This window comes from Pseudophryne corroboree, chromosome 8, assembly GCF_028390025.1.
Source record: "Pseudophryne corroboree isolate aPseCor3 chromosome 8, aPseCor3.hap2, whole genome shotgun sequence".
Classification (NCBI taxonomy): Eukaryota; Metazoa; Chordata; class Amphibia; order Anura; family Myobatrachidae; genus Pseudophryne; species Pseudophryne corroboree.
Window position 1 is genome coordinate 248,188,972 of NC_086451.1, and position 19,130 is coordinate 248,208,101.

Here is a 19,130-nt window from a genome sequence, read left to right on the forward strand (position 1 = left end):
CAATAGTGATCCATAATGAATCAGGCCCTAAGTTTTATACTAAGCTGTAACACTGACAATATAAGACCTGCCACAGTTTACCTACTGTCAGCCACACAGTCACATTTCCCTATATGCCACATACAGTAATAAAAATCATTGTCACTCCCCTGGTAGAAAGTTATGTGCCACACCATAAAGTAATTGCCAGGACCATAGAGCCAAACCCTGTCAGGGTAGCGCTAATCCCCTTCATAGTTGCGATAAATAAATGACAAGCAAAGCATCTAGACCAGCCTACATTTTGGCTGCAGGTTAAGATATGCAGTTACCTATACTTTAAATGTTGACATGTTGATTGTCGACATTTTGATATTATCAAAATGTTGAAAATCAAAATACAGACCTGCCTACATCCTGAATGTTGACATTTTAGTCATGTCTATATATTGATATTGTCAAAATGTCGTCAGTATTAATGTCAATGTACCTATATTTTGAATGTCACCATTTTGAACATGTCAGCATAATATACCACACCCTTGTGTATCTGGTATGATCGCAGCATCGGTATTGTGATGATGGTGAGTAAAGGGTATTTGTGTGTGTGTGTGTGTGTGTGTGTGTGTGTGTGTGTGTGTGTGTGTGTGTGTGTGTGTGCTATATAGGCAGGACCTGGTGGTGAGTGCGGGGTACTTGTGTCTCTGTTACGTGGTCAGGGCATGATGATAAGTGTCTATGCTGTAAGTAGAAATTGTTATTATGACTGAGAAGACCAAAAATATCATATAAGACAGTATTAATACAGCTACAAAATTGTACACAATATTTAGTCATTTAGGAGCCTATGTGTCACATAATATTTGCAGGATATTCCCTGAAAACAGCCATTTTCGGGGGATACTCACAAAAATTAGGTATCCCCTGAATGTACCATGGAGGGACTGCAGCAGATATCTCCATGTCTGCCACAATGGTCCCTCCATTTCTGTCAGCGTCTGTAGCACCTCTAGATTTATATGGGGGCTTAAAAGCTGTCAGATTTACCTTGTTCGGCCCCAGCAGCTAACGCCATCTGAAGATGGCATTAGTCTCTGTAGACTATGGGCTCCATTTCACACAAATTACCTCAGGAATGCTTCCTGAGCATTGGACTGCAAATGTGCAATATCCCGATAGAGGAGTGCAGAGACCGCTGATGCAGTCACTTTATTCCAAACATATCATAGTGATGGGCTCCATTCATAGCCCCTGTCCCTGCGGGTGTACGTATAGTAATACATTTGGGCAGTATTTCGTTTCTTATTGCTGTGATTATTGATAAATATGCCCCATAGACCCTTTGAATACTATGAGAATATTTTTTTAGTAATATAGCATTTATTCTTTTTAAAATAATGAAATAAATTATTTTCTTATTTTTATAAAATAAATGTAAAAAAAAAGATAAATGTTAAATTGACCTTCTTCATGCTTGTTTCTGGAAACACATTGCCGCTCCTTTCATTTTCCCAGCCCCTTCCAGGGGAATGTAAGACGTAATTGCTGTAAACGCTAATGATCTTTTCTGTTACTCAGAGATACAATAGAAACAAGACCTTTTAACCCACTTGCACAACACTATAATCTTCCGAAGGGACATCACTTTTTTTTCTTTGACACAATAGCTCAGGGGCTTGGCTTTGTACATTTAATTGAACCATTTAGATGCAATCATGTTAGTACTAACAAGGGTGGACTCTCCATAAAGTCACTTACAGTAACTGTTATCAATGACGTCTGGACTGGACATGACATCATACAAATTTGTCAAAACAAAAAAGGTATCAGGAAGGCAGGAAATTCCCAATGTCCTCCTTACATGGCTGTAATGGTAACCTTAGTTTCTACATGAACTTTATTGCTGTTCTCGCTTTACCTGTTGTGTACAAATGTACCAATCTAGTTGTACTGTAGTTGTGTCCTTCCTTGAGGGTGGTCTTCTGTATGCCGAATGTCGGGATCCCGGCACACAGTATACCGGCGCCGGAATCCCGACACCCGGCATACCGACAAGTATTCTCCCTCGTGGGGGTCCACGACCCCCTGGAGGGAGAATAAAATAGCGTAGCGCGCCACCGTGCCCGTAGCGTGGCGAGCGCAGCGAGCCCGCAAGGGGCTCCTTTGCGCTCGCCACGCTGTCGGTATGCCGGTGGTCGGGCTCCCGGCGCCGGTATGCTGGTCGCCGGGAGACGATCGCCGGCATACCATACTACACCCTTCCTTGATCCTGGCTGTTCATCTCCTCTCCATGCCACAGCACACATGATTCCTATAGACATTCAGTGGCTGTTATTGCCCCTCTCATTGTACTCAATTGCAGAAAATGAAGTTAGTGCTTACCCATTTGTGTAGTATATTCAGAAATTAATGATTAATTAACAGCAGATATGTATTAAAACAATTTATTACAGTTCATTATTATTATTATTATTATTTTCATATGTCTGTCCTATTCAGGCAGAACTTGGATGGATCTGTCTTTCGGTGAAAATGTTTTTTACAAGGCGTCAACTGGACGGTGACAGCGTGATTGTATGGAACTAACCTGACTTGTGGGAGCATCATAGGAGTTTTGTGGGCATGTATCAAAAGCTCCATGCGATTCTGAGTCGTGCATAAGGGGAAGGGATGGATCTTTTGCTTCTAGCATGGGGCTGGTGCAGATGCCAACATTAACCATGATGGTTGTGGCAGTGGGCATAAAATGAGCAGTCCGGCTTTCTGCTTGTGGACACATGGGTCCTTGCATAAGCTGAGCAGAGTGTTGCATTGGTATAAGGTAGGAAGCCTGGCTTCCACAGCTGCCGACTACTATAGTCACTTTGTGTGTGACTCAGAATCAGCCACAGATACACATCTATATGCACAAATATATATAAAGTGCTGGTAGAATAAAGGCGCTAAATGTAGTATGTGGTACAGATATGAACCTTTAATAAAATAAGCCGATAGGTTTCCATAAATGTGGAAAAAATCTTTGTAATACATGTGATCACACAAATAGGAAAACAACTGAATTTGTTTTACATTGTAGATCTACTTTTGCTATCTATGATACTATGTGGTTTTGGCAAGCAACATATAGGAAGGACAACACATATGTTGCACACCAGGTTTATGGAGCATTGGCAAAACATTAATAAGGAAATGAAAACACTTCCCTTGTCTAGCCATATTTCACAAAGTAATGTAGCCCATACACTTATGAGATATCAGGTACTATCCTTCAATTTCGATCGCAGCTGTGAGATAAATCGAAGGATTGTATGCACATTTTAGGTACTTTGCGACGTGATGCCGGTCGAATCTCACGTCTCAAGATAGTTTGTGCTGCACTTAATACTTATCGAATCGCGGTGCGATCGCATGTTGTTTTTTACCACTTTCGATTTATTACAATGCGATGTGCGATATGTGAAGACATGAGCCGACTTCCTGGCCACTCCTCTTCCCCACCACTGCGCACATGACTGGAGAGGAGGCTGCAAGCACACTGCTGAGCTCCCAAACAGCGGACAAGGTAGGCAGGCTACACCACTGGCCACCAATGACTATTATGATGTTTTACTACCACTGCCCACCATTATGCTGCTCTACCCATATTTATACTGGCCCACTGCCCAATATGCTGCCCCACTGCAAGCCACTGGCCGTGCACTAAACGCCATTATACTGCACCACTGGCCACCATTATGCTGCTGCATCCACCATATACTGGCCCACTGCCCAAAATGCTGCCCCACTTCAAGCCCCTGGCCGCTCCCTAAATGCCATTATACTGCGCCACTGCAAGCCACCATTATGCTGCTGCACCCACCATTATACTGGCCCACTGCCCAAAATGCTGCCCCACTGCAAGCCCCTGGCCGCGCCCTAAACACCATTATACTGCGCCACTGCAAGCCACCATTATGCTGCTGCACCCACCATTATACTGGCCCACTGCCCAAAATGCTGCCCCACTGCAAGCCCCTGGCCGCGCCCTAAACGCCATTATACTGCGCCACTGCAAACCACCATTATGCTGCTGCACCCACCATTATACTGGCCCACTGCCCAAAATGCCGCACCACTGCAAGCCACTGGCTGCGCCCTAAACGCCATTATACTGCACCACTGCAAACCACCATTATGCTGGTGCACCCACCATTATACTGGCCCACTGCCCAAAATGCTGCACCACTGCAAGCCCCTGGCCACGCCCTAAACGCCATTATGCTGTCCCAATGCAAGCCACAGCCCACCATTATGCTGTTGCATCCTGCACACCAATGTATTATCACAACATATTTCAGATAACTCAGAGCAGTAACTAGAAAACAAACTTTATTTAACCAGAATAATACTAGAAAACAAGCTTTATTTAACCAGAATAATGGAACATTTTTCATGTTTATTCATTTTCCTTTTTTTTTTGCATTCTGTAGAAGTCCTATGAGAGCCGTAATTTCCTATTGGGCTTTAGCAGCCTGTACCATGAGTACAGCAACAAACAGAAGAGGGAGGCTGCTTATAACAGCCTAGTGTAGTACTCGAAGCCCACCTTCTTGCTGCCTCGCTGGCCTGGGTCTGGAAGAAAAGTGCCAATATACGGACAGTCTATGTAAAAGAGAACCGCAAGGTGGAGGAGTCCAAGAGGTCAGGGGCCGGTGCAGACAAGGTGTATGTGCCACAGCTGTGGTACTACAAAGAACTAAACTTCCTCCTGGAGAAACGGTCAACTAAGAAGTCCCTAGTGGTGATGGCAGAGTCCGAGGAGGGAAGTCTGGATGTGGAGGAGGCCGAAGGGTATGTTGCTTCTTAATTGTTATTAACTAATATATTCCTCCTGCCATGCCACAGCTTCTTCCCATTGAAAAAGGAATTATATTTTTCCTGACCTCTTTTGCCCTTGCAGTGCCATGTAAAGTTACTGCAGGTGGTCCCACCGAGGAAATCGGCACTGTCACCACTGGCTGGTTTGGGGTCTTCCGGTCCTGCTGAGAGCAAATGCATTTGCCTCATGGCCTTGCGTCGAAGCATGTTGTGCAGTATACAGCATGCTGTTACTACACAGTCAATTTTGTCCAGCCTCATGTTGATGGGTTTGTGGAAGATCCTGAACCGGTTGATGAGAATGCCAAATGCATTCTCAACAACCCAACGGGCCCTAGAAAGGCGGTAGTTGAAAATGCACCTATCGTGATTCAGGACTCTTTTGGGTAGGGCTTCATTATGTGTTCGTGCAGTGCGAAGGCCTCATCTGCCATGAGCACAAATCCCAGGCCATTCTTTGTTTGCTCCACAGGCGGCAGATGAATGGAGTTGGTGGTGAGCCTATCATTGAAGCACGTATTTTTCAAGGATCCACCATCCGAGCAATAACCATTTTTCCCAACATCCAGGAAAATAAATTCATAGTTTGCGTTGACCACCGCCATGAGAACAATGCTAAAGTAACCTTTATAATTGAAGAAGTCTGACCCGCTGTTGGTGGGTTTGGTGATGCGCACATATTTCCTGTCTATCGCACCACCACAGTTTGGGAAATTCCACCGCCTGTCAAACTCCTCTGCTATAGCTTTCCATTCTTCCAAGCTTGTAGGGAACTGTAAAAGAAAAAAAAGTTTAAATATTTTCTAAATATGTTTTTTACATGACAAGCATTGTGTGGTGTAATTTTCTTACCTTGCAGTACTTGTACTGAAGCACTTTGATAATAGCCTTGCAGGTTTCAGGTGTGATATGTCCCAAAGCCTGTGCAGAGATATGGGTCCCAAACTTCAGCTCCTCAAAAGACTGTCCAGTAGCAAGGAACCACAGGGCAGCCACAAGCCTCTCCTCAGCAGGGATAGGAACCCGCCATTTTGTATCCCGCTTCTGTATGAAGGGGGTCACCAGACACAGCAACTCCTGGAAGGTGTCATCATCCATGCACAGGAAGTTGCGGTAGTCATCCGGGTTGTTGTCCCTGATATTGTCCACTTAAGCAGCCACTCCTTGGTCCAGCAAGATCTCTTCCTCCACCTTTGCTAGGCCTTCTCCCTGTCTCCCCTCATCTTCAGCACAGAGTAGCACATGAGAGCATGATATCGAGTAGAATCCATCTCTACACACACACAGCAGTATAGAAACACTTTGTAATTCAAGCAGAACAAAGCAGTGCATGGTAGCTAGCAATGTGGAATGAGCAGCAGGTATAAACCAAACTTCTCTAGTCACAGAGCAAACAGAAGTGCACAGACTATAAAATGGCTGCTTGTTTATATATCCCCCAGATAGGCCAGCCCTCTATTTACATTTTTAGAAATCTTGCAGATAAATCTGGTGTGCTGGTCAGCATGAGATGCGCTTGCATTTGATCATCCGATGCCACCCGATTTCTGGTCGTAAGGGGCATGCGATAAATCGCAGGATTGTATGCGCATCGAATGCACAAAAATGCACTTTCGATGCGATTTATCTCAAGGTGAGCTTCAAGGGAAATCGGGCACATATCACGTTGAATGCAATCGCATAGGTGTATGGGCACCATTAGACGTCCTCTCTAAATTAAATCTCCATCAAAGGCATAGAACAAATACAAACTACAGTGAGAGATGGCAATAGATGTAGTCTTCTTATGCCACCAAGAAGCTTTTTGGATTTATCAACTTGGTATGTTGTTTCCTAGTGGCCTAAATGAGACAATTGAACTGAACAGTGTGTGAGATTATATATGACTGAATGCCCTGGGTTGCTGGTGTGTCGCTCCTCCATTGTTGCTGCTACATGAAGTCCCTCTGAACGTTCATGTGGTGGGAACTAGACACAGCAGAGAAATGCAGAACTACTGTAGAACAATATTCAGTGAGATAAGAAAGGACACTAATTGGGTATTTTTGGTTATTAGCTGTCTGGTTTCATACATATATATATATATATATATATATATATATATATATTAAAAAAAGGAGAAAGATCTTTGGAGAAATTAAGGGGGGTTAAACAAACTAAATGTTTGATATAAAGGTTATTATAAAATGTTGGTATGAATTCTCTTGAATGAAATGTTGAAAAGACACCCCATAGGAGTGTGATAAGAAGATACATAATGAATGAAGGTCTGTACTGTACTGAGTGCTTAGAATAAATATAAATATAAAGTAAAATTAAATTGAATCAATCTAATTTGTGAAAGCAGTAGAAGTTATGAGTCAAATTAAGTATATGTGTAAAAATGATTTATCAAGGTCTGTATATCTATCTATCTATCTATCTATATATATATATATATATATATATATATATACACACACATGTAGTGTGGCTTCTGCGCATGGAAAAGGGCTTCAACATGCGAATGCATCGTAGATGCGTTCCATGCTAAATCGGGCCCCACGTCTGCACTAACTAGAGTCAGCCCTAGGCTTTGTGATGGAATCCAAATAAAATATACAAACAATAGTGTCCTTCCTGTGAGGTACAGGGTATGAGGAGTGACACACACACACACACATACACACAACAAACACACACACACACACACACACACACTGTTGGACATGAAACAAAATAATTGCTATTAAAATTGCTTAGAGCTTACGTCATCCTCACAGTGATGACATCTTATTAGTGGCAACCTATGAGGTTACTGCTCTTTGTTTCCTAGGAAATTCCCAGCACAAAACCTGCACCCGTTTCCTGGGTGGAAGCTGCTCATGTAACGCCCACATGCACAGTGTCTGCACCAGAATATAAGGATGCATATATCTGGACATTCACATGAACATCCTCTCATCCAACACAGAGTAAGACATCGCTGAAGAAACAGTTCACATCATTTATAAGAGATCTGAAGTGAAGATGATTTCTACAGCTGTTAAAGTAAGTAGAGTTTTCAAAGCTGTATATATAAATATGGTAAAAACGTTTGGTAGATTAGCATTCTACATAATATGAGATCTACAGAATAAGTAAATATGTTTAAAATGATAACCAGTATTACTCTGCATATATGCAAATTGTAATTTTAGTTTTGTTTAATTGTTTTTATTTCTATCATATTGTTTACTGTCGTTTTATGTGTAATTTAACAATGTAAACCTTACATGTATAAAAATATTTACATGTATACCAAACTTCCTAACATGATCTATTTCCATATAGTAATTCGGTATTCTGCTGCCAACTGACTGCATCGTATCACTGTACAAAATCATTTTAACTTTTATTATCTAACCCTAAAACAATGTAATTGAAAAATAAGTGCATAAGAACGCAGAGATAAGACTTCATTTGCCCATGAAGCTCTGTGGGTGTGTTTGCATTTGGAAATGTTTTACATGAGGATTTGTAAGAGGGACATAGTACAAAAAATCTGTAAAATTAAAAGAAAATGCAAACTGACAAAAAAAACAGCAAAAACTATAAGATATTTACATGTGAATATATTTTATAAATATGTATAATGTTGCCAAGAGATGGGCAATAATGTACAGGTACAAAACTTAAAGGTCTATTTAAATAGCATGTGTAGTATGAAGGCGATTTAAAAAACTAAAACAATGTATAATCTATAGTATTATTTTTATTCTGTACAATTACTACTATTCAAATTATATTGATGGGATCAATATTCTCCTAATAAAACAATGTAATTGAAAGTGTGAAAGTTTATGTCCTCCACATAATGTAAAGCGTAGCAGCCTCTAGTGGATGTAACAAGCTGCACAATGTGATAATCTCCATAGGACATTGTTACATTAACCGGGACCAAGATAAGATTGTGCATTGATTAAAGTAGAACTGGTTATGGATTTCACAGCACACATAGGGAGGGGGTCATTCCGACCCGAATGTAACGCACAGCTACGATCACTTACACTGACATGTGGGGGGACGCCCAGCACAGGGCAAGTCCACCCCGCATGTCAGGCTCCCCCCCCCCCCCCTCTCCCCCATTTACAAGAACAAAAGCATCACACAGCGGCAATGCTTTTGTACTTGAAGAGTAACTCCCGGCAAGCGCAGCTCCTGCGGCTGCCCGGAAGTTACCCATTGCTGCCCTGGGTCACAGCGGCTGCGTGTGATGTCACGCAGCCACTGCGGCACCGCCCCCCCGCACGGTCCGGCCACGCCTGCGTTGGCCAGATTGTGCCGACAATACTGTGGCCAAACGCTGCCGTGCCACCCCCTCCCGTCCAGCGACCGCCTCTGCCTGTCAATCAGGCAGAGTCGATCGCTAGTCAACGGCAGCCGTCGGCGCATGCGCAGTTCTGACCTGATGGCTGCACTGCGATAAACTGCAGTGAGCAATCAGGTGAGAATGACCCCCCGTAATACAATAAAGTATGATATATTCACATATTGTTTAAAATATAGAAAAGCTTGGTAGACAATTAGATATGATGTAATCATCACATTGGCATTAAAATGTATACTACAATAAGTAATTAATTTACATACAATATTTCTATCAATCTTAGAGCACAAAGAGCCTTCACCAACTATCAAGGCACATTCACAAGTCAGCTGCAAAAGGTAATTATCTAAAAATATAATGTTTAATGTTTCCACTATAATAATTCTGGTTTTGAAGTTAAATTGGTGAGTGTACTACTGCAATCAATGTATTAGTACAATGTGGGTGACACAGTTATGGTACCGATGAGACATATAACTTTGTGCTGTTACCTTCCTGTATAATTACTACAAAGCTCTAGTATGTAGTAAAACAGAGTAGATATTATTATGAAGCATTTATGTCAGACAGATAACAAAACAGGTTTCATAGGCCCTCATTCCGAGTTGTTCGCTCGTTATTTTCCTTCGCATCGGTGTGATTTTCCGCTAACTGCGTATGCGCAATGTTCGCACTGCGGCTGCGTCAAGTAAATTTGCTAAGAAGTTTGGTATTTTACTCACGGCATTACGAGGATTTTTCTTCGTTCTGGTGATCGGAGTGTGATTGACAGGAAGTGGGTGTTTCTGGGCGGAAATTGGCCGTTTTATGGGTGTGTGTGAAAAAACGCTGCCGTTTCTGGGAAAAACACGGGAGTGGCTGGAGAAACCGGGGAGTGACTGGGCGAACGCTGGGTGTGTTTGTGACGTCAAACCAGGAACGAAACTGACTGAACTGATCGCAGAGGCAGAGTAAGTCTCGAGCTACTTAGAAACTCCTAAGAAATTTCTATTCACAATTTTGCGAATCTTTTGTTCGCAATTCTGCTAAGCTAAGATACACTCCCAGAGGGCGGCGGCTTAGCGTGTGCACTGCTGCGAAAAGCGGCTAGCGAGCGAACAACTCGGAATGAGGGCCATAGAGTAGAATTCAATTGTTTGAAAAGGCGGTTGGGTGTCTGTTTTTCTTGTCTATTAGATAGGGAAAAAACACACTCCCAACTGACTTTTCAAACAATTGAATATCCTCCATAAGATTTAAAAAAAGAAGTCTACACCAGGAATGTTAATGTGATCTGTCTCTTATCAGTGGCTGTGGAAAACCAGTTAGAAGAATCCGTCACCAACAGTTTTGCCTCATTCATCCATGAGATCCGCTCCGATCACCTCTCTGATATTGTGCGGCACAGAAGTAAGCGCATGATCCTGGACAGCATTGGGGTCGGACTGGTTGGCAGCACAACTCATGTCTTCAATATCGTGGTGAAATACTGCCAGGTAATACATGGGGATGATCTGTGATATTGTATATCATCATCTGGGGTGGTGGGATGCGGTTACAGAACTATGGACTAGAGAAGACACTGAATAAACCTTTTACTATCTCCTTTTTATATTGTTATATAAATTATATTATAATTCTGAATTATTATTTGTCACTTTTCATAGACACACTCACTTCATCCCCAGATCAGTAATCACTAACAATAAACTAGTAAAATATAGTGATTTACAAAGAAGTAAATACAAATTTGAACCCCTTTCTCTGAGCACCATAACACAGAGACATATTTGGGGGACTGGGCCACAGGAGACACTGTACCCCAGGGCCCCTCTGTAAAGGAGTCCCCCCTGCCGAAGCACACTGCCATCACTGGCACTTATCCTTGGGCAGCAGCAGAAGGAAGAACCAGGCAGCCAGAATACATGCAGGATAGCACAGAACTTCCCAACCAGAGGAGAGATAAGAGGGATAGCGGGCTGTAAGTGACCCAGGAACTCCAGCTACACCCCCTTCCCATAAACAGCAGCCAAGATTGATTTGTTTTTGTCCTATATAACCTATTACCTGTTATTCAGGACTGGAGAGAGAGAGAGATACACAGAGAGTTCCATGAGTCCCATCCATATGTAATTAGAATGGAGGCTGCTACTATTCTTGCATGTGACACGATGATATATTTTATTTTTATATGTGTACCTAGGCATTATTAAACCATTACTTTAAATCTAATATACATCATTGGTTTAAATTTGATATACACAATCTAATATACACTACCCCCCCCCCCTTACTTTCCCCAGAGTACACTACTGCACTGTGCAGTCCCATAGTGGGGGCGGGCAAGAAGACACATGGGGCGGTGCTGACAAGTGTCTAGGACCCCACAAAGGCTTAAACTGGCCAAGCCATAAGATCTGTATCTAATATTAATTATATTTTGATTGTGTACAAATATTTTAAATATTGAATTTAGATTGTTTTCTTGTTTCAGGATCTATACTTTTCAACATCTGGAAATTCTGCCCTTTGTTCAGTCTATGGACAGAAAGGTTTAAAGCTCTCTCCAACCCTGGCTGCCTATGCCAATGGAGTTGCTGTAAGTAGATGTTACTATAAATAAAAATAATAAAATGATTATACAGCCGCAGGTCCATCTAATCATTTCCCTGTCACCTCAGGCTCACTCCATGGACTTTGATGACACGTGGCACCCTGCCACACACCCTTCTGGTGCCGTGCTTCCTGCCATCCTGGCACTGTCACAGATACTTTCACAAGGCAGAGAGATCAGTGGTGAGGAACTGCTGACGGCTTTCAATGTGGGGATTGAAATACAAGGAAGACTTATGGGTTTCTCCAGCGAAGCAAAGAGCATTCCTAAAAAGTGAGTAGTTAGTCCCAATGGTTGATGAAAACAATTTCCCATAATGTACCAATATTATTTACTAGGGTACAGAGCTACGTATTTATTAGAAAAATGTAAGATTAATTTATAAAGCATAAATACATATACAGTACTGTAAATGTTTGTACACGGTCATGTAGATTTTAATTGCAATCTGGATATATAGACATTTTCCAGACATTACTGTGGATATAAAGTCCCCATCTGTCTCTATAAGGATCACAGCATTATAGCATCATGCCCTCCTCAGGGGACTGCTCCATCCTTCTAGGAAATGTTAGTCTCTATAGAGCTTGGACACTTTAAGGCATGACCATCTTCCTAAAGAAAAGAATACTGTAAATGTTATTATACCATATAATGGGGGTCAATCCGAGTTGATCGCTCGCTAGCAACTTTTTGCAGCGCTGCGATCAGATAGTCGCCGCCTATGGGGGAGTGTATTTTTTTGCTTTGCATGTGTGCGAATGCCTTTGCAGCCGAGTGGTACAAAAACAGTTTGTGCAGTTTCTGAGTAGCTCTGAACTTACTCAGCCGCTGGGATCACTCCAGTCTTTTTGGTCCCGGAATTGACGTCAGACACAAATGCTTGGACACAAACAGAAAAACAGCAACAATATGGCAGCGCTTGCAGAGATGAATTGTCTAATTATCAATATAATTTATTATGCTTAAAACTGTCAATAAAACAAATTAAAAATGAATTTACACTGCAGTAAATAGCCTCTAATCACCATGTATACAGCACATATGCTTGTTCCGAATTTTCCATAAGACCCTAAATGCTCAGAACCAAGTTTATCCTGGGGCTATAGCATAGTCCCTGGACCGGAGAAGTGTATTCCAACGCTGGAGGATTAGCAGTTCCAATATTGAATCATTAAATAGGAAAGTGCTCACCAGTTGTGCGTATTGTAAACAGAGTCCAGTCCTTGGTTGCGGATGTGGTTCAATGCTGGCAGCATTTAGGGTCTTATGGAAAATTCAGAACAAGCATATGTGCTGTATACATGGTGATTAGAGGCTATTTACTGCAGTGTAAATTCATTTTTAATTGTTTTATTGACAGTTTTAAGCATAATAAATGATATTGATAATTAGACAATTCATCTCTGCAAGCGCTGCCTTATTGTTGCTGTTTTTCTGTTTGTATCTATTATATAGGTGTGACTGACATATTCAGGCAGCAGCTACACACTCAAAATTGGAATTACGCTTACAGCGCCCTTTCCAACCTAGGTTGGTTTGTCCCAATTTTTTGCAAATGCTTGGACACGCCTGCGTTTTCCCAAACACACCCAGAAAATAGGCAATTGACACCCCTTAACGCCCTCTTTCTGTCAATCACCTTGTGATCGACTGTGCGAATGGATTCTTTGTTAAATCCATCGCCCAGCACGATCCTCTTGTACACGTACAACACGCCTGCGCATTGCGGTGCATACACCTGTGCAGTTTTGCTGAGTTTTAACCTGATTGCAGCGCTGCAAAAAGTTGCTAGCGAGCGATCAACTCGGAATGACCCCCAATGTGTACATGTTACTGCCATACAAATAAATAATGTAATCATATTTTCTCAATACAGATTTCATCCACCATCTGTGGTTGGCACCATGGGAAGTGCTGCAGCATCAGCCAAACTCCTCTCATTAGATAAAGATCAATGCACTCATGCTCTGGCGATTGCAGCCTCCCTTGCTGGTGCTCCTATGGCAAATGCTGCCACCCTGGCTAAACCCCTGCACATTGGCAATGCCACAAGGTTAGGTCTGGAAGCTGCTATACTGGCTGCTAAGGGAATGGAGGCCAATACTCTCATACTTGATGATGTGCCCGGCTGCGCTGGGTTTAGTGCATTTTATGGCGATTACCAGCCTACATCATTATCTCCACCAGGAAAACATTATGAATTTCTCCTTGAGAAGCAAGACATTGCATTCAAGTCTTTTCCTGCACATCTAGGAATGCACTGGGTCGCTGATGCTGCTGTCTCAGTTAGGAATAGAGTTGTCCAACAATATGGCTCATTTGATCCATCCACTATTCAGTCTATTGTTCTTAGAGTCCCAGTATCCAAATACATTAACAGGCCCCATCCAGACTCAGAGCACCAGGCTCGCCACTCTTTCCAGTTCAATGCCTGCACCGCACTCCTGGATGGTGAAGTCAACATCCGCTCCTTCCATGAAGACACCATGTTTCGTACAGAACTCCACAATCTCCTGAGCAAAGTGGTGGTGGAACATCCTCGAGATAATGAAGCCAACTTTGACAAGATGTATGCAGAGGTGGCTGTGCTGCTGAGAAATGGGGATCTGGTGACCGGGAAATGTGACACTTTTTATGGGCATTGGAGAAAACCACTGAGTCAGGAATCACTGCTGAAGAAATTCACCTCCAATGCCAGACATGTCTTGCAGGAGAACCAGGTGCAAGGTGTAATACAGATAGTAGACAATCTAGAGAGTGTCAAAGACAGCTCCCTACTGCCATTGCTACTTCAGTAACTCACATAAGTATTCCTCTTACTCTGTTTACAACAATCCTAAGGCGGGACTTTAGGGTGATATTTATTAATCAGTGTATAGTATTTATAAAAGATCTATATTTCTTATCGGATGTATGACAAAAATTATGCTGTTTTAAGAGCTACAATATGTCACATACAGCTCAAAAAACTAAAATAGTTGTATATTGAAAGAGCGTCATTATTAATTTGCTATAATATTTTTGAAGGTGGGCATCATCATCCTCTGGTCTATAATAGTCCGATGTGTCTGGTTAGGTTTGGCAAATTCTAGATGATATTGAGGACTTACATTTCATGGTGAAGCCAAGTCCTTTCCCATCAGACACCCTAGTGCACATGTGACATACCCTCCCTCAGTTGCTCAGTTATATAAGTGTGCTAGAATATATTGTGCATTAAGATGTACTATTAGGTGTAATCATTTCATGACGTCAATAAATCATGAGACGCCAGGTGTCACGTGCCTCACTTATCTTACTGGATCCTAGTGAATTAATAATCTGAATATTGCTTAGGCTGACTAAATGATTGCCTCTACTGAGTGTAGGATGACAAATGGTGGGTTATACTGTTTCTCCTGACCATTTACAGGCACCCTATTATACACTTGTTAAATAATTATTTATTTTTCTTTTTTAACACATAGATTTGATTAAACTGTTGTTGTTTTTTGTTAAGAATATTTTAATATATTTATATTTTAGTGTACTTATAGGTGCCTATTTAGAAGTGTCCACATATGAAATGCAGATGTTGAATTATTTACAAATGTAATATACTTTAGAATATGAATCAAATCTGCTGACTGTGTTTCCTATGATACAAATACTTTATGTTTTGTACATTAAATTGTGTTTGAAAAATAACATTGACCATTTATTTATTGTCTTTATTAAAGTGTATAACTTATGATGGAGTTCAAAGTTAACCTAGAAATTTGTGTGGAGTTTATAAAGCTGTCATTATGTTAATAACTGTTAATGGCAATTACAAATGAGAATTATGATAATAGATAGATAGATATTATAAAAGAGGTTATCTATTTTTCATAACAATACATTTTGCATGACTCTTTACCAGAAGATATAACCACTAGCCATGAAAAAGAAGCCTATCAATTTTTCAATGTAATAGGAACTAATGACACCTTAAGATGACCACACATTACACCGCACAGTGATGTCCAATATTCACATTACACCAACACAGTAGTGTCTGTTATTCACATTACACGCTCAGTAGTGTCCAGTGGTGGATTTCCCACTATTCACGTGAGGCTGCTTTGATAGTCTCGAGGTATCCGGGCTGGCACCCGAAATGAAGGGGGCAGTGATGTGATTGGGGGGTTGGGGTGGCCAATAATGTTCATAGGGGTGGCCTGACCCCTAAATCCACCCCTGGTAGTGTCAGTTATTCACAAAACACCACATAGTAGTTTCTGTTATTTTCCATTATTCAAATAACACTACACAGTAGTGTCCATTATTCACATTACACCACACAGTCCTTTATTCACATTACACTGCACAGTAGTGTCCATTATTCATGCACAGCAGTATCTGTTATTGAACTCACACTGCAAGAAGCGCATGTTATTCACATTACACCACACATTAGTGTATGATAATGATATTCACATTACACCACACAGTAGCAACCGTTATTCACACTAAACTGCACAGTAGCATCCATTATTCACATCACACTGCACAGTAGTGTCCAATACTCATATTACACAGCACAGTAGTGTCCTTTACTCACATTACACTGCACAGTAGTGTCTGTTATTCACATTACATCACACAGTAGCATCCGATATTCACATTACACTGCACAGTAGTGTCTGCTCAGAGCCGTAACTAGGTGTGTGCAGAGTGTGCCTTGCACACAGCGCACTTGTGGAGGGAGCGCATCGCTATGCTGCGGGGTCAGCTTGGAGCCAGGACACTGAATGGAGGAACAAGCATGCAGCACAGCTCCGGAGCTGTCCCCTTGCCTGCCAGAGCAGCCCCGCCTCCCACTCAACACTCCCAATGCACCTGGTAGCATCTAGTTACCACTCTCCAGAATGTCCCACCTTCCCAGAATGCCGGTGTGGATGTGACGTCTTTGAGCACGGCATTCTGGGAGCGGACACGGTGGTGGGAGTGATGGTTCGTGGTGTTCTACATGCGGCCGCCCACAAGCACCAGCCAGGCCCCCATCTGCAGCCTACAGCCTGCCTGAGCCCCTGCCACTGAGGAGAAGTCCTGCCAGCTGCCACCCACCTAGTCCAGGATCCCGGCAGCAGCACAGCACTCGGCCAGCTGTCAGCCTCAACACTGGAGGGAGAGTGCTGACTCTACCCCCCACCCCCCCGGTGAGTGCGGATGTTTCTGTCTTCTCTCTTTCTCTCTCTCTCTCTCTCTCTTTGTAAAATGTGGTCTCTGCCAGCCTAATGTGTAAAAAGGGGGTCTCTGTCAGCCAATGTGTAAAAAGGGAGTTTTTGCCAGCCAAATATGTAAAAAGGGGTTTCTATCCGCCTAATGTGTAAAAAGGGGGTCTCTGCCAGCCTAATGCGTAAAATGTGGGTCTTTTAGCCAATGTGTAAAAAGGGGGTATCTATCAGCAAAATGTATAAAAAGGGGGTCTCCGTCAGCCAAATGTATAAAAAGGGGGTCTCTGTCAGCCAATGTGTAAATAGGGGGTATCTGTCAGCCAAATGTGTAAAAAGGGGGTCTCTGCCAGCCTAATGTGTAAAAATGGGTCTCTGCCAGCCTAATGTGTAAAAAGTGGTCACTGCCAGCCTAATGTGTAAAAAGGGGGTTTCTGCCAGCCTAATGTGTAAAAAGGGGTCTCTGCCAGCCTAATGCGTAAAAAGGGGATCTCTGCCACCCTAATGTGTAAAATGGGCTCTACCTGGTGTAATGTGTGTAAGTAGCACTACTGTGCGACATAATTTGAATAATGGAGACTACTATACAGCGTTACACAAATTTGTATTATTTTGTGGCCATGCCCCTTCCCCATGAAGCCACGCCTTTATATTTTAGATGCACACCTACGGTGTACACTGGCCTTGTTTTGTATATGAGGGGGCAATGCTGTTTCTTGCACACAGCGCTAAAATGTCTAGTTACAGCACTGTGTCTAGTCACATTATACCGCACAGTAGTGTCTGCTAGTCACATTACACCACACAATAGTTCATGTCTTTTATTTGCATTAACAAATATGGTAAGTTTTTAAACAATACCCAGGGAGCGCAATAAAATGAACAACAATTTTTATTACATACAGATGGAGCAACGCTAATAGTGGCTCTGTCTGTGCCTGGGCACGCATGCCTAGGCACGCCAATCACAACATCTGGGCTGCGCGGATCATCTATTCCCGCCAGGAGTGAACGTTTGTAATGGAGCCACACTAGATGAGTGTGGCTCCATCTGTATATAATGTACATAAGAATAGTAAAACATTATTAAGGAGACTTTAAGATTCCTAAGGGACTCCAATATAATAAATATTCCCACCAATATGTCTTTTCTGTGGGAAAAAGAGATATATTTGACAGACTTCAGAACAGTCATTTTCTTCTATTCATTAGAAGGAGAGACACTTCTACACTCACTTCATGCTTGACCTCCCCACTGCGGTTTTAGCTTTGCTTGTGGTTTGGTCTTTGATAATGGAGCAAGCAGCGGCTCGTGTATTCCCCAGCTGAGTGCTATGCTTGACCTCCCCTGTCATGACTCCAATTGCTGCAATTCATCAAATATGCCAATCTGAGAATGCTGCCTGTGATACATTACAGATTACCTCAGTGCATGTGGTAGATCCACTTGGTAACTGCTACCAGCAGAAGTACCAGTTGCTACATCAGTCAGGCCAAGTATCTTTGAGGTACTATGCCCGCTCTGGGAAGTTTTGACTTGGATTAAAAATCTTAATCTTTATTCTGGAATTTGTGTTTTCACACCCAAAGCCTTGAGAGGCTCATGTTACCTATTTTTTTCCGTATTAATAATTGAAAGTGCGGGTGGGAGCAGAAGCTTGCCCTGAGCTTCTGCTCCCACCCGCACTTACAATTATTAATACGGAAAAAATTAGGTAACATGAGCCTCTCAAGGCTTTGGGTGTGAAAACACAAATTCCAGAATAAAGATTAAGATTTTTAATCCAAGTCAAAACTTCTAAGTTTATTGTTATAGAAAAAAAGAAAGGTCACAAGTATATAATAGTTTAAATAGTCACACAAGTAATTACAATCTCAATAAATAAAAATAGGGAAAAAAAGGTACAATGGGGGTAATTCCAAGTTGATCGCAGCAGGAAATTTTTTAGCAGTTGGGCAAAACCATGTGCACTGCATGGGGGGGAGATATAACATTTGCAGAGAGAGTTAGATTTGGGTGGGTTATTTTGTTTCTATGCAGGGTAAATACTGGCTGCTTTATTTTTACACTGCAATTTAGATTGCAGATTGCAGAACACACCACACCCAAATGTAACTCTCTCTGCACATATTATATCTGTCCCCCCTGCAGTGC

General features: G+C 42.1%; 1 protein-coding gene across 3 annotated transcripts; it reads left to right on the forward strand.

The window, feature by feature from the left end:
- Positions 1-1,442: 1,442 nt before the first annotated feature.
- LOC134948891 (cis-aconitate decarboxylase-like) lies at positions 1,443-15,467 on the forward strand. Of its 3 annotated transcripts, none has more exons than XM_063937167.1 (8): positions 1,443-3,541; positions 4,449-4,809; positions 7,790-7,866; positions 9,468-9,522; positions 10,472-10,659; positions 11,658-11,762; positions 11,845-12,050; positions 13,657-15,467. In XM_063937167.1, exons 3-8 carry the CDS (start codon positions 7,846-7,848, stop codon positions 14,576-14,578), a joined length of 1,497 nt encoding a protein of 498 aa, XP_063793237.1. In that variant the 5' UTR covers positions 1,443-3,541; positions 4,449-4,809; positions 7,790-7,845; the 3' UTR covers positions 14,579-15,467. The 3 variants fall into 3 exon arrangements, with proteins under 3 accessions (XP_063793237.1, XP_063793235.1, XP_063793236.1); XM_063937165.1 differs by having other exon boundaries at positions 1,444-3,541; positions 7,652-7,866; XM_063937166.1 differs by lacking the exon at positions 1,443-3,541 and having other exon boundaries at positions 3,920-4,809; positions 7,652-7,866.
- Positions 15,468-19,130: the final 3,663 nt, after the last annotated feature.